Below are 13,565 nucleotides of genomic sequence, written 5' to 3' on the forward strand. Positions count from 1 at the left end.
CCGGCCTCGCGAAGTCGCCCCCTGTCGGCGCGCCACTCGCTCGCGCCCCGGCGGGCGCCTCTGACTTACCCCGGGCAGAGTCTTCTGCTCGTGCAGCGCGCTCTGGGCCTTCAGCGCTGACTCACGCTCGCAGTAGGTGAGGAAAGCGCAGCCTGGGGAGGGAAGCAAGCGCCGAGAAGGGTCAGTGGGGCGCCCCCGGCCCGGCCCGGCCCGTCCTGGCCCGGGACGCGCCCTGCCGCGCCCCCGCCCCTGGCTGCCCCTCGGCGCCCTCCCACCTCTCTCTTTCCGGTGCCCTCTCCTCGGAGCTTCCCTGCCTCTCCGTGCTCCTGTGTGTCTGCCTCTCGTCCCTCGCGTCGCTTTCCTATTTTGTTCCTCCCGCAGTCTCCCCCCACCACACCCCCTCTGCCCACAGGTCTCTCTCTGGCCCCAGCCCTGGTGCCTCAAGCGTCTCTGATCTTTTCCCTCTTCCCTGCGGGCGCTGTTTCCACCTGTTTCTACTGCAACCCTGACACCTCCCAGAAGGGGCAGCTTGCCCCCAGCGCCTCTAGTCACACTGGCCCGTGAACTCAGGCTGCTGCTCTGTCAGAGATGATGGGGCCCTCCCTCCCGCCTTCCAAATAAAGCCTTGCCTATGAGGACGACCCCTGGCCAGGCCGTCCTAATAAAATGAACGGGGCTGTCACAGCGCTGCTTGTGTCTCCTGGCCCAGTTCCTGTTGTCACATTTGCAGGGAGGGCCTTCACACCCCCGCTAGGCAGAGGGCTTCTTGGACTGCTCAGCCAGTCACAGCCCTGGAACTGAGGCCTACCCTCTCCCTGCCTGTAACTCTCCAGTGACCCCGCCGCTCTGCCCCATATCCCGGGCCTAGCTTCAGTCTCCCTTTCTGTGAACTGGGGGCTGAGTATGTGAGCTCCAGAGCCCAGTGTATACCATTGAGTCTGATGGGGCCACATCATTGCTCCTCACCAGGGCCTGTGGACTGGACAGAGCAATCCGCTTCCCGAGGGGACTTTTTAATGCTGCCCCTTCGGGCACTGTGACAAAGCAAAGGCAATGTTTGGTGATGGGAGCATCTTTCCGAGAGTTTCTCCCGTTGCCCCGCCTGTGTAGCCTGTTCCCCTGAAAGGCTGGAAGTCATGGTGAAAGTCAGAAGGCCGGCTTTGGCTAAAGCAGCCTTGAGCGCTCTGGAGACCGGTTGCCCGAGAGAAGGCACCCTGAAGGCAGGCCAGCCCCTCTGTTTCATTTCTGCTATCTTCTTGGCCTCCCCTACAACCTGCACTCACCCCATTCCTGTGCACAGTCTGCTTACCACCCCCGTTTCTACTTTCCCCCACTCCACCCGTCTTTCAACAGTTGGATGGTGCTCTGCCTACTCCAGGCAGCCCTCCTTGATGTCTTTAGTCCACTTCCAAACAAACTCCTTTCTTGACCAAAAATTACCAGTCATTTGGTCCTTCTCATAGTTCTCATAGCCATTTACTTCCTGGGTACCCACTCTGTGCCAGGACTGTGACCCAGGCTATCCTCTCTTGAGGCCCACAGCCTGATGGTGACAGACTGGTGTCTACATCAACCCTTGTCATCAGACATATTCTGGCCTTTGAGAATATGGTCCTCCATAGCACATGAGACCTCCACCATCTAGCTGATGCCCAACCAAAGCCCTCTCTCCTCTTCTTCTGTGGAAACTGGTACTGCCTCCCTTCCCCACCTAGCTTCAGAGAGGAGGCAGGAAGGGGATATATGTGTGAAGGGGACATGGAGATAGAAGAAGGAAGCAGGGAGACACAAGCTGAGTTCCCAGTGCCAGCTATGCCTGCCCTCCTGCCCAGGGCCCGGGGGAACTGCCAAGGAGCTGTCTCTGCTCCATCCACCCCTCCCCTGTCCAGCCCCACGTCGCCCCTCCTCCCTCCTTCCCCTCCTGGTCACTGGCAGACGGTTATTGATGGAGACACGGGGACTGAAATGAATAGCGGTCAGAGGCCCCTGTGACGTTGTCCCTCGTGCTGCCGCCTGCCTCTCCCGGGGGCGTCTTTCCTCTCGTCCCCTTGTCCCCTTGTTGGCCTTGTCTTCTGCCTGCAACTGAGAGGCAGTCACTGCTTCAGCTGCACACAGGCAAGCCAGCTTGGGACAAGGTCAGGGGCAGGTTTGGAGAGGGAGGAGGAGGGAAGAGGAGAAGGAGCATGAGAAGGAGGAGGAGGAGGAGAGGCGGAGGAGAGGAGGGGGGAAAGGAGGGAGAAATGACCATAATGTTTCCATAGCCCAGGATAACAAGAAATGAATTCCAGAGGGGGGAAAAAAGGAATCTGTTGCTTTTGTTCAGCTTCCAGGAATTTCTACCATGGTTTTTGGGAGAGCTCAGAACTCCACTGGATATTGGGATCTTTGAGGGACCCCCAGACCCTGTGTGACCTCCCTCTGCCATCCCTACCCTTCCATTTATCTCCGCCTGGAGTGTCTTCGTCTTGCTCATCGCCTGGCTTCCTTCATTGTTCTCAGGCCCACCAGGCACAACGTACCTCAGGCTCTTGTCTAGAAAGACCTCTGTCCCACCCCTGCGACCTGCATGTCTTGCTCCTTCACTTCCTTCAGCTTTCTTATCAAATGTGATACTCTCAGAGTCACCGCTCTTGATGCCTCGTGTAACACAGCCTCACCCCCACCCCAGCACACACATGCCCTCTGCCCCACCGTGTTTCTCTTTCTAATAGGCACCCACCACTCCCTGGCATGTTAGTGTGTATGCCTTCATTGATTAACATCTCTGGAAGCTCTGATGTGGTCAGAAACTTGATTCTGTTCTGTCCCTGCATGGTCCTTGGTGACCAGAACAGTGGAAGGGGCTGCAGGCTTATTGGTTGACAGCACTGAATGCTGAACATCTGGCTAATTTGGCAGCAGGACAATAGATGGGGAGATACAGAGATGGTGCTCAGAGGCTGCTGAGAGCTCACCATGGCTCTGGGGATGTGTGATGTGCTGACTTCCCTAGTGGTAGCAGGGTCTGAAGTTGCCTGTGAGAGTTGATAGGTGGGTTGCTGCGGGGGGCTTTTGCTTCCGAGGTTTTCTCAGGGACCTCCAGCTGGACAGTGGCCACTTCCTGTCCCTCCCGCAGTTCTTGATCATTCTCTGAAAAGGCGGGTGCATAGCTTTCCCCAGGCAGCCCTCTAGCAGCCCCAGAGCATGTGCTGATTTGTGTCTCTGAGCCCCAGGTTCCTCATCTATAAAATGGGGCAGTAATTCCTCTCAGAAGCTTGTGGGGTGGTCTCCTAGCCCTCAGATGTTAACAACTTCTACAGAGTGAACCAATTACAGAGGGCATGGTTCCCTGTTATGAAGCAGGCTAGAGAGGCACCAGGACTCGATCTTCAGCCCCTTCTGCCCTTCTCACAAAGACCAGCTGGGAACACCCACCCTGATCCTTTTCCAGCCGTCTCTGCAGCAGTCTCACATTCCACCAGCAGAGATTAGTTTTCTCACTTAAGGCTCTTTAGAAAGGCAAATACGGATACGCAGTGTGTGAAGGCTGAGGGCAGAGCACTGGGGTGGCAGTGTTGGTGGGGGAGGCTGTAGGAGTTGGTCATCATAGTGAGTTCTGGGTCGTGTTGGGCCTGCAGTGGGGCCAGGTGGACTCTGAGTGACCATGAGAAGAAAGAAGCCCAAGCCTCAGCCATGGGACACCTGCTGGGCTCTCAGGTTAGGGAATGAGGTTGGGCACGTAGAACCCTGCCCAGAACAACCAGCTTTGACCTCCTGTAGCTCACTGCTGCTCCTCACAGGGTTGAGGAGGGGGCTCAGGACTGTGAGCTCCATGCAGCTAGAAAGAAGGTGGGTTGTGTTAGCCTCAGTCTGGGAGCCACTAAATCTGCCAATCTCACTGTCCTAGGATGCACGGAGGAGTCCCCAGAGGTGTCCCCACTGAGGCTGTTTGGGAATTTACAGTGGAGGTGGGAGATGGAATTCTCTCAGGGAGTCATGGTGTAATCTCCAGGGACAGAGTACGAGGGGTTCATACAGGGCCAGAACTTGGGGGCCTGAGAAGGTATGAGAAGACAATGCATTTCCTGTGGAGGGGCCAGTGGCCAGAAACCTGTCCATGCTTTCAGGCCCAGCCACGTCCCCCAAGTCCCGATCCAACAAGTAAATGTGCTTGTTCTTACAGAGAGAACAAGCATCCTCTGTGGCCATTTGGAATAGCAAAAAAATTGAAAGCCACCTAAATGTCCCTCAGGGCAGGAATGTTTTTATTTTAAAACTGTGAATACTCTACAGCAGTTAAAAAGATTAAACGATCCGCAATGTACCAACACAGAAAGCCACATCGTCAGATGGGAAAAGCGAGCTGTAAAATAATCTGCTCTGAGCGTACACCACAGAGGCACACTCCTTCCTTCCATATGTACTTGTGTCTGTATTTACACGCAAAGGACAAAGTCTAGAAGTCACATGGAGCAGAAGAGAGGGGGCAGGGGCATGGTGTGGGGCGTCGCCCATGACTTTCACTTTTTTGTTTGGTTTGACACATTTAGACCTAGAATGTATTCATGTATCCCTTGCATAATTAAGTTTCAAGAAAAAAGGTCTGTGCTAAAAGAGGAGAGTTGAATGAAAAGAGGGTGGGTGAGCCCGACAGGATGTGGGATCCACAGTCTGTTTAAGGAGACAGACGAAGATCGCTGGGCACCTGCAGCCTGGCAAATATTTCCTGAGGGGGATTTTGGTTGGTAGAGGATGCTGTGCCCCATCTCAAACCTCCCCAGAGCTGGAGCTGAGTGGTATAGCTCAGGGTCTGAAGTAGGTTCCTTCCACCCAACAAGCTCTAAATGGAAGAATCACTGGCTTGCATGGTTCTCCCCATTACTTGGTGTCCTATCCTTTGTGCCATAGCTCAGCCCCTCCTGAATCATGGGATTGAGATAAACAGAGCTGCAGCCTGTTAGAGCAGGAGTCGACTTTGGAAATCATCTGGGAAGGGGGGCAGAGAGATGACATAATTAGAGAGAAGTCACACCACAGTGCTGCTGTCAGCAGCTGATTGCCTGGGCTCTGGCTCCCTACAGCATGAGACAGACCCCCATGCCACCTCCTCCGGCCCACACTGACCTGCCTGTCCCCTGACACTCTGTTCTGCTGTGTGTGCCAAACACAGCGGTGACCCGCACTCGCACTTCCTTATATAGCTGCATAACCTTTTCTTGCTTACCATTCTTATTTACTTGTCCCTTCTGCTTCCCAGTCTCACGTCCTGTGTCTGTGAATAGACTCAGTGCTGTGAGGGTGGAGACAGCATCTCTCATCTCTCCAGGCCTGGTGGAGAGCTGAGCTTCTAGCTCAGGTCTCAGAGCAGACCCTCAGGGAAGGAGGCCCACCGCTAGGGCATGGACTGGGGACAGCAGGACAAGGGCAGAGTAGGGAAGGAGCGAGAATGCAGGTATGGCTTTGGCTGGGCTGGTGAGAGTAAAGCCAGGGAGAGGCAGGCAGTGTGGTGGCAGGAAGATGTAGGCAGGGGTGGCAGACACCCCTTTCCAGTGGGGCAGCCTGCAGACCTGGGGTAAGGGCACTGCTGATGCCTGGGAAGCTGGGTGGGGCTCTCTCCCATGTGGGGGAGAAACACAGCACAGCAGAATTAATTGTACAGAGATGGCAGTAATTTACAAAGCCCTGTGTGTGGGGATAAAAGGCCCTTGTCATTGTGAAGTGAAGGAAGTACAATTTCCTGCCCAACTCTGCACAGGGCTGAAGCCTGGGGTGTAATCATCACGGAAGGGAAGGCTCCCGATGTGCTGTGCTCCCTCCTCCCGTCCTAGCCCAGCCTTGGCTTCCTGCTAATTGAATTACAGAATTAGCCAGAGGAAGGTGGCCTTAGAATAGGAAGATCTGGACTTTAATAAAACATCAGACCCTTCAGGCCCTGGAATCAGCTGTCCTGGAGGAAGTGGGAAAGAGGTGGGGGAGGGTAGGGGAGGAAGCAGGAAACCACTCACCATGTAGGGGTGAGGCAGTGCGATGTAGGGGCCGGGGCAGCGTGCGACTGCACGCTTGTCGCCAGGCCTTGCAAGCACGTTTGCCAAGGGTCTCCTTTAAAGCAGGGTGTGTGCTTTAAAGCATACCTCATCAGTGTAGTCTTCTTAGGGGGTCCAGGAAGGTCCCTGCATCCCAAATCTCCACCCACTGACCCAGGGAGTCAGGCAGACCAAAGTGCCTGAAGTTCCACCCCGAGAGCGTCACTCCTGTGTTTTCGTCCAGGCTGCACCTGAGAATCCCCTGGAGGACTTAACACACAGATGCAGCCCTTTACAGAGAACCGAAGTGGGGTGGCACCTTGAGGGACAGAGAAAGGGGGGCAATTCTCTAGCTTCCTTGGAGAGAGTGTTACTGGTGCTCTGAGGCCACATCTGTCCCCTACCCAATCTCTGTCCCTCATGGTCAGGGTGGGCCAGGGATCCCTGGTGCTTTTTGAAGCAGAATAACGCCTGCTTGGAGAAGCAGAGACAGCAACAGAGCTGTTCTTCACTCCACAGTCTTCCCTCGCCTGTGTGCCTCTCCCAAGTCTGTGCCTCTGTCAAGATCCACCTTGTGGGGCTACTCCTCGGTGCAGCCCTGACCACCCACCTGATTGTTGGGGTCCCACTTTCTGTGGATTCCCATGTGGCCTCGCCCTTGACCATTGCCCATGGACTGCCCCAACAATGAGCCTTGATTCCCCACCTCAACCGTGAACAACTTGAGGATAGGCCCTGGGGCTCGGGGACAAGGGCACAGACAGTAGAAAGAAACCAGGAGCTGTGCCTCCCTCTCCCCTTTTTCCGTGTGATCATTCTTTCATCCCTTTTGGACCTTTCCTGGCTGTATCTGTTGCCCTAGTGCTTTCTACCCAGACCATCTTTCTTCTCATCTTTCTTTTTCCTGCTGGTACCTCAACAATTCCTGTAATTCTACCCTCTGCACAGCACAGGAACAGAGATTCCTTACCTACAGGACAAACTCTGACTTCCTCTTGCTTTTGTACCTCTTTATTAGATTAAGAACATCACCCTTCTGCTGTAGCCTGCCCCATGCCTCCCTCTTTTGGAGCTATCTGTGTACCTAGGGCTGGCTAAGCTCTCTTTCCAAGAAGACTTCCTTGACTATACCAGCTTCAAAATCTCTTAGAGCCCTTGGCTATTGTCCTTCTCATATGCCAGTTCAAAAACACATCTTTGTCTACCTTGCATTTATGTGTGATTGTCCATGGTAGAAATACTCTACTGTAGGAGCTGCTAGCTCCCAGAACCCCTTCTCTCTCTAGGGACAGGAAGCCAAGAGTGCAGAGATTGCTGAACTCCATTCTGCTTCCGGCTGGCTGAGACTGAGCTGAAAGGTAGGAGAGAATGGCTGACTGCAGAGAAGGAGGAGTAGGGGAGGAAAGACGTGAGGTCTAAGAAGTCAGTACATGGCTTGGCCCTCAGTGGTGGGAGCATTCATCTTCCTCAGAGGAGGCAGCCTAGGGGTGAGGGTGGGATGGGGTGGGGGTAATGGGCTGCAAAGGTGAGGAAAGTGGGGGATGAGTGGTTCCCTCAGCATCCCTTCAGGGCCTCTGCACATGCTGAAATCTTACCCCTAGCCATGTACTTCCAGGCTCAGTGCTACCTCTGGAGCACCTCTCTTCAGAGACTCCAAAGAAGAACAGCATCCATGCCAGAGCATGAGTGGGTTTCTTGCATGCTGTGGGAAGGTCAAACAGGCCACGTGGGGGTGCTAAGTGTGTTTCATCTTTCCCTCTGCCACTCCTGGCCTTAGTGTGCACAGGACAGAGATAGCAAGAGCTGGAGCTGCCCCTGACCTGGATTGGGAGCTCCCAGGGAATGCGGCCTGCCTCTTTTTTCCCTTCTTGCTGGGAACAGGGCAATAAGTTCAGACTGAGGGACTGCACTGGCTCTGGATAAGGAGCGGTAGGCCTCAGAGGGTTAAAGGTCCAGCCTCTATCCTTTTCCAAATGTCTCTTCCTGCCAGTTGCCCTTGTTTACACCCTAAGCGCTCAAGAATTACATGTGTGGTGTCAGCTCCGTCTATGTGGCACTATCGAAAAGGACAAAAAGTGGGCATGACATATTGGTGACCTATCTCTTTTGTCAGGAAATAGCTCCTCCAGCCTCTGGCCAGGACTGATGGGGCCAGGAGGCTCAGGTGCCATCTTTCGCGATTCTAGACCTGTAGGAGAAGTCAGGTCCGCTCAGTTGGCCACACATGCCACGTTCTATTACCACAGCCACGGAGCTGCTTCTGCTCTTGCTCTCCTCCTGTAAGCCAGCAGCTCCCACAGGTATCCAAGACAGCCTGAGGTTCCTCCCTTTGTGCGTTTCCTGAGCAGAGGGTTTTACTCGCTAAAGTGCTGACACATTCATGATCTCATCATCCTTATACTTCAGAATGGGTGTGGAGTATCATCTGCACTTGACAGCTCAGAAGCCGAGCCTGGGAGAGGCTTTGTGACATGGCCATGGTGGTAGGGCAGACACCTGACATCTCCCAATGTATGGTTTTGGGCTTAATCCCTATCACTCACTGTAAAGATTTTGGGCAGTGTCTGAGGACAGTATGAGTGTAGGCAGTCCTCAGGGAGACACTGGGATCCCAAAATAGGAGCACCTCACTTCCCACCCCTATCTATAGCCCTCACTTAGGGTAAGGGGCTCAGGATGACCTCTTCTCTTCCTGGAGGGACCTGGTAGTATGAGCTGAGGGATACCTGATCTTTCTCTTCCATAGGGGCCCTCTTGAATATCAGTGGCCACCAAGTCCTAGCCTCCTCACAGGGGGCACTAGCTGGCCATCAAGGTTGGATTTTAAATGCATTGAAGTCACTTGCTACTCATGCCAGTGCCAGGATAAAATCTTTGCAAGAGCCTAGAAACTGAACTGTTTCTTTCTAATTGACTGTGTTTCTTTTTAATTGACCTGGCTAGAGAGCTCCTATCTTCCCACTTTGAACTTTCTCAGCTCATTGGGAATGACCCACAGACTCCTGGGAGCCTCCTGGGTGTGACCAAAACCATCACCAAACCTTGTAAGATGGGCAGCAGGTGACGAACCTCTGATAAAAGCAAGGGGCATCTTAAACAGTTTGAGGAGGGAATGTTCTCTCATCTCAGACAGATTCTGGGCCCTGTCTGGCTCTCCACCCCTGCCCTGGATTTCTTCTCTCTCTTGACCTGTCTGTTTGGAGCCGCAGAGCATCACTGGTGACCTTGGTATTCAGTGTGGTCTCTGTCTGGCATGCTGAACTCCTCAGTGTATGGAAACCGCGGGGGCCCCCATCTGAACCTTCAGTGTCTCTCTCATTTTCTGGGTCAGATATAGTTCTTAAAAATATACAGAGGCAGCTCAGCAAATACTTGTTGATTTGTGTAGACTTTTTGTAACTGGAGCTTTATATGGTGATGGTACTAGTTAAGCAGAGGAGGGATCATTACCCCAGGAGTAGCCTCTTCCCCATATGGTGAGACGCTTAGTCAGGGTACTCTGTGTTTCATTTGCTCCTGAAGTCATTGCCCTATCCACAAGCTGGAAAGTCTGGTGGGCAGGTTTACAGAGACTGCTTTCTGCCCTTATGAGGAGTGTGTGTGTGTGTGTGTGTGTGTGTATTGGGGGGATGGAATAGGAGAAGGACAGGTTGCTATGACCTTTGAAAGGAGACTAGATCACATCAGTAAGATGGTAGACTTATAAGTTCCTTTGTGGGACACATCTTCCCTCTTAGTCACAATGCTAATCATGTTCCTCTGACAGTGTATGTCCATGTCATCCCTAGGCCATAGCTCATATTCTTCCCACTCTAGGGTGCCTGCTCTGCTCCTGGGTCCTCTAACAGATCCTCCTACACTACAAGTCCAAGTCAACTTGAAGCTCCTCACTAGAATCCTCCCTAGCTTCCTACTGCTTGTTCTTTCTCCTTTGAATGAGCCTTTCCATGTCCATGGTTGACACACTCAAAGGAGTGCATGGTTGGATTGAACAGTTTTCTGCTATTCTAGTCTGTGGGAATAACATCGCCCCTCTAGATGACAGCTTATGGGGCTGAACCTCTTGGCTTCCTCCCCTACCAGGATGGGAGTGTCATAGGGCCATTGGATGGAACTGATCAGAATCAGGAGGGATTCTTTCTATTGCAGTGGGACTCCAGACCTGCCAGGTAAGGCAAATTAGTCTTGATTCTCTCCTTTTGCTCCCTCCTAACCACACTCTAATACAGAAAGAGTAAAACAAAAATTAAAAAAATATATACTATGCACACCAACCAAGAAATCCCAACCTCAGCATCCAAGATAGGCTATTCTGAAAAGACCAATAGCCAAGAATTCCGTATTATAGGATCATTGTTTGGAAAATGTGATTTTCTTTTTAAAAGTGGAAAAGCAATCTCACACGGTCCTGGCAGGCCACGGCCGGGCTCTCAGGGGAGGGTGTCCTTCTCCCATGATCTTGCCATTTAAGTCACTTTCCTGGTTGGGCTTTGGCTTCACCCAACATCAATTCAATAAGTTCAATCACAGACATTTAGTCATATTTAACCTGAGGGCTGCAGCAAAGATGGAGTCAACAAATGTGATGAGGGTGCTGGCCCAGTAAGTCACTCATTCCAGACTCAGAGCCCTAGTGGAGGTGTCACTCATATTTTGCAGCAGGGTAGGGGCTCTGACTTTTGCTTTATGGTCAGCTGGCCTGATCACAGGCAAAGCTAGACCCACTCCAGTACCTGTGGCACCAAAAGATTAGAAGTTTGTCCGAAGCTTGTGGCCACATCCACAGCAGAACCAGCACTTGAGCCAGGGCTGCCTGTCACTGGCCTATGTCCTGAACCGTGGACACTGTGGTCTTACTGAAGAAGTTGTTCAACTCTGCTTAGGAGAGAGCTTAGTGCAGAGTTGCCTGATGGAATTCCCAACTCCAAAGGGCCTTAAGGGAAGGATGCGCTAGAAAAAGGAATCTGCATGTACAAAGGCAGAACAGGTGAGTTTGGGGCCTGGAGTGATCTCAAGGGCTAGAGCCTGGAAGAACACCACCCCCATCAAACCTTCCAGTATCTTCCTCAGTGTATTTCTTTGGCTTATGTGCTTTCTCTTCTTCTTACCCTCTTATTCCTTTACCTTGCCTTCTCTTTTCGGTTTGTTTTCTTTATTTCCTTTTTCTCCTTCCTCCTTTTCTTTCACTTTTGTCTCATAACTGAACCCCATTCTATCTTGCTCACCAGTTCCCCTCCTGACTGCTCAAGGATACACCATCTTTTCCTATCCTGAGACAATAGTGACATGGGCCTTGAGGTTTCTGTCTCCAGCCAGCTGGGAACTCTGGAATGCTACTCAGTCCTTGTGGCTTGATCTTTACCATCCACAGAATGTCTGGAGGCATGGGCAGGGCTGAGACCCTGGAAGGAGGGGGATCTAAGTCTGACAATAGCATCTGCCTTGTTGTATGGGTCTCTGGGCTATTTATGCAGCCTTTCCCTAAACCTGGAAAGAGGAGGATAATGACTTTCACCTGCTGGGTTTGTGGGTGTCTAGCGGAGCACCAGGGATGCAATAAATGGGGGAGGGCAGTAGCACTGTAGTAATAGTTGTGATGTGATACTTAAAATCCCTCCAGTGTGAAAAATGGCTTTGGCCTTTGTACTGTCCAGGGCTGTCTGCTTTCTTTTGTAGGAACTGCACATGTCACTTGATTATAATCCACCCACGTACACACTCACTTGGGACAGGGACCCTTTCTGTATTTCCTGCACAGCACAAGCCAGCACACGTGGGGCTCAGAGCTACAGAGGGTTTGCACTGAGAGACTCAGATGCGAGTGTTTTGTTTACCTCGTGTATCTAATATGCTAATGATGGGAGGCCTTAATGAGCTGGCAGGGACCTGGGTGACAAAGAGCTGGCTTCATGCTTCCCCATAGAGGCACGCAGTGTCTGATTGTTTCTTTTGTGAGAAGAATTGTCAAGACCTGAGGCTGTGGGCTGGGAGGGTGGGGGAGGAAAATGAGAGTGATTCAGATGATCCTGAGGTTAGAGGAGTCAGATCTCCCACTCAGGAGCAGGGCAGAATCCTGGTGGCCTTGGGAAGGGAAGCCTGCATGGATCAGGGAGATCCCAGCGGTCCATAGTAGAGCAAGAGGAATAAAATCCCCCTGGGGAGGGAACAATGATGGTATACCTTTGTCCATACTGCCTATCGGCTCTCCAGAGAAACTTGTGAGCTTCAGGAGGGCAGGAACGCCGGTCTACTGTGGGCCCTCATCTGCCCTTCTCCAGGCACGGGGCCTGGTTGGGGAAAGAAGATGGGTGAGGGATGGGCAATAGTTTGCATGTGGCTGGAGGCCTCCAGCAAGTCAACAAATCTCTCTTAACCTCAGTTTCCTTTTCTGTGAAATGGATTTGGTATTCCTGGTCCATAGGTCTGCATCTCCAGCATCTCCTAAAGTCCTGGCACAAAGTGAATCCTTGGAATCTATTTATCAGTGAAGGAATGAATGTGTGAGGGTGAGGGAGTGAGTAGGACAGATACACACTCTTTGCGGATGAGGGAAAGAATGTGTGCAGAGGTCAGGGCTGAGCAATCATCCTGAGACTGTATATCTGGTCAGCAAGAGGACCAGCGGTCAAGTCCACCGGGGCCTTCTGGGATGTATGAGAAGAACGGCTCTTGGAGAGGCTGACATGGTCAGCGTGCAGGGCCTTGAACTGTAGGCAGCAGGCAGTGAGTCAGTGGACAGGGATATGTCTTCATGGCTTTGTGCCAAAAGGAAGGGAGTGGGGTGGGAGTGGGGTGGGAGTGGGGGAGAGACTCAGGTAAGGACTGTGGGCCAGGTCCAGCCAGGCCCTCTTCCAGGGTGGACAGCAGCAGTGGATGGGGCTGGGGGCAAAGGAGACACAGGTCTGAGGTTCTCATGTGTTCTTGGCAATGTGTAGGGTTCTAGTCTTTGTTCTTACTGATCTTGATGGGGTCTTGGAGATGGGAAGCAGTGGACTGAGCAGGGGTTTGTGGCACCCTGGACAGGGTCTGTGAGCTGTTCTAGGCAGGGCCACCCTCTGATAGGTCTGATTCCAAAAGCTGACCTGGTGTCCACATCTGTGCATTTATCCTTCCTCTTGACTTCCTAGCATATTTTCTTGAGACCCTTTCTCTGACTTGGCTGAGCTGATTTTACCCTATGGCTAGAAAAGCCAGCTGGGGAGGCTGAGGCCAAGAAGGGTGGGGTGGATAAAGACCATGACTGCTGGCTGTTATCCTGCAATTTCCACTCCCAGGAAGCTGGGATCCTCACCCGAGGCTGAACACAGTGTTCTCCTCCTACCCCTAGCTTTATGCACCCTGAGATGTGAGGCTGACCTCAGAAGTCCCCCATGGTGTCAGAAATGTGGGTTGTGGCAGAGAGACCTGACCCGGTGGGAGCAGAGCATCCAGGGCTGTAGGGCGTGGAAGTGGGAGTGGCAAGGATGTGCCTGAAAAACCCCCATGCTAGGAACTGTGACCAGACATCATCAGGGGTGGTAACTTAGATCAGAGGCCAGGAAGGTCCCTTCAGTGGAAGCCCTG

General features: G+C 52.6%; 1 protein-coding gene across 4 annotated transcripts in view; it reads right to left on the bottom strand.

The window, feature by feature from the left end:
- Celf4 (CUGBP, Elav-like family member 4) overlaps positions 1-13,565 on the bottom strand; it is a 291,336-nt gene that overhangs the window by 215,749 nt on the left and 62,022 nt on the right. For all 4 annotated transcript variants that reach the window (XM_005372840.1, XM_013510323.1, XM_013510322.1 and 1 more), the window contains exon 2: positions 70-152. In XM_005372840.1, coding sequence (XP_005372897.1) covers positions 70-152 — 83 coding nt within the window. The remainder of the gene's footprint in view (positions 1-69; positions 153-13,565) is intronic.

This window comes from Chinchilla lanigera, unplaced genomic scaffold (genome assembly GCF_000276665.1).
Source record: "Chinchilla lanigera isolate Chin_1 unplaced genomic scaffold, ChiLan1.0 scaffold00001, whole genome shotgun sequence".
Lineage (NCBI taxonomy): Eukaryota > Metazoa > Chordata > Mammalia > Rodentia > Chinchillidae > Chinchilla > Chinchilla lanigera.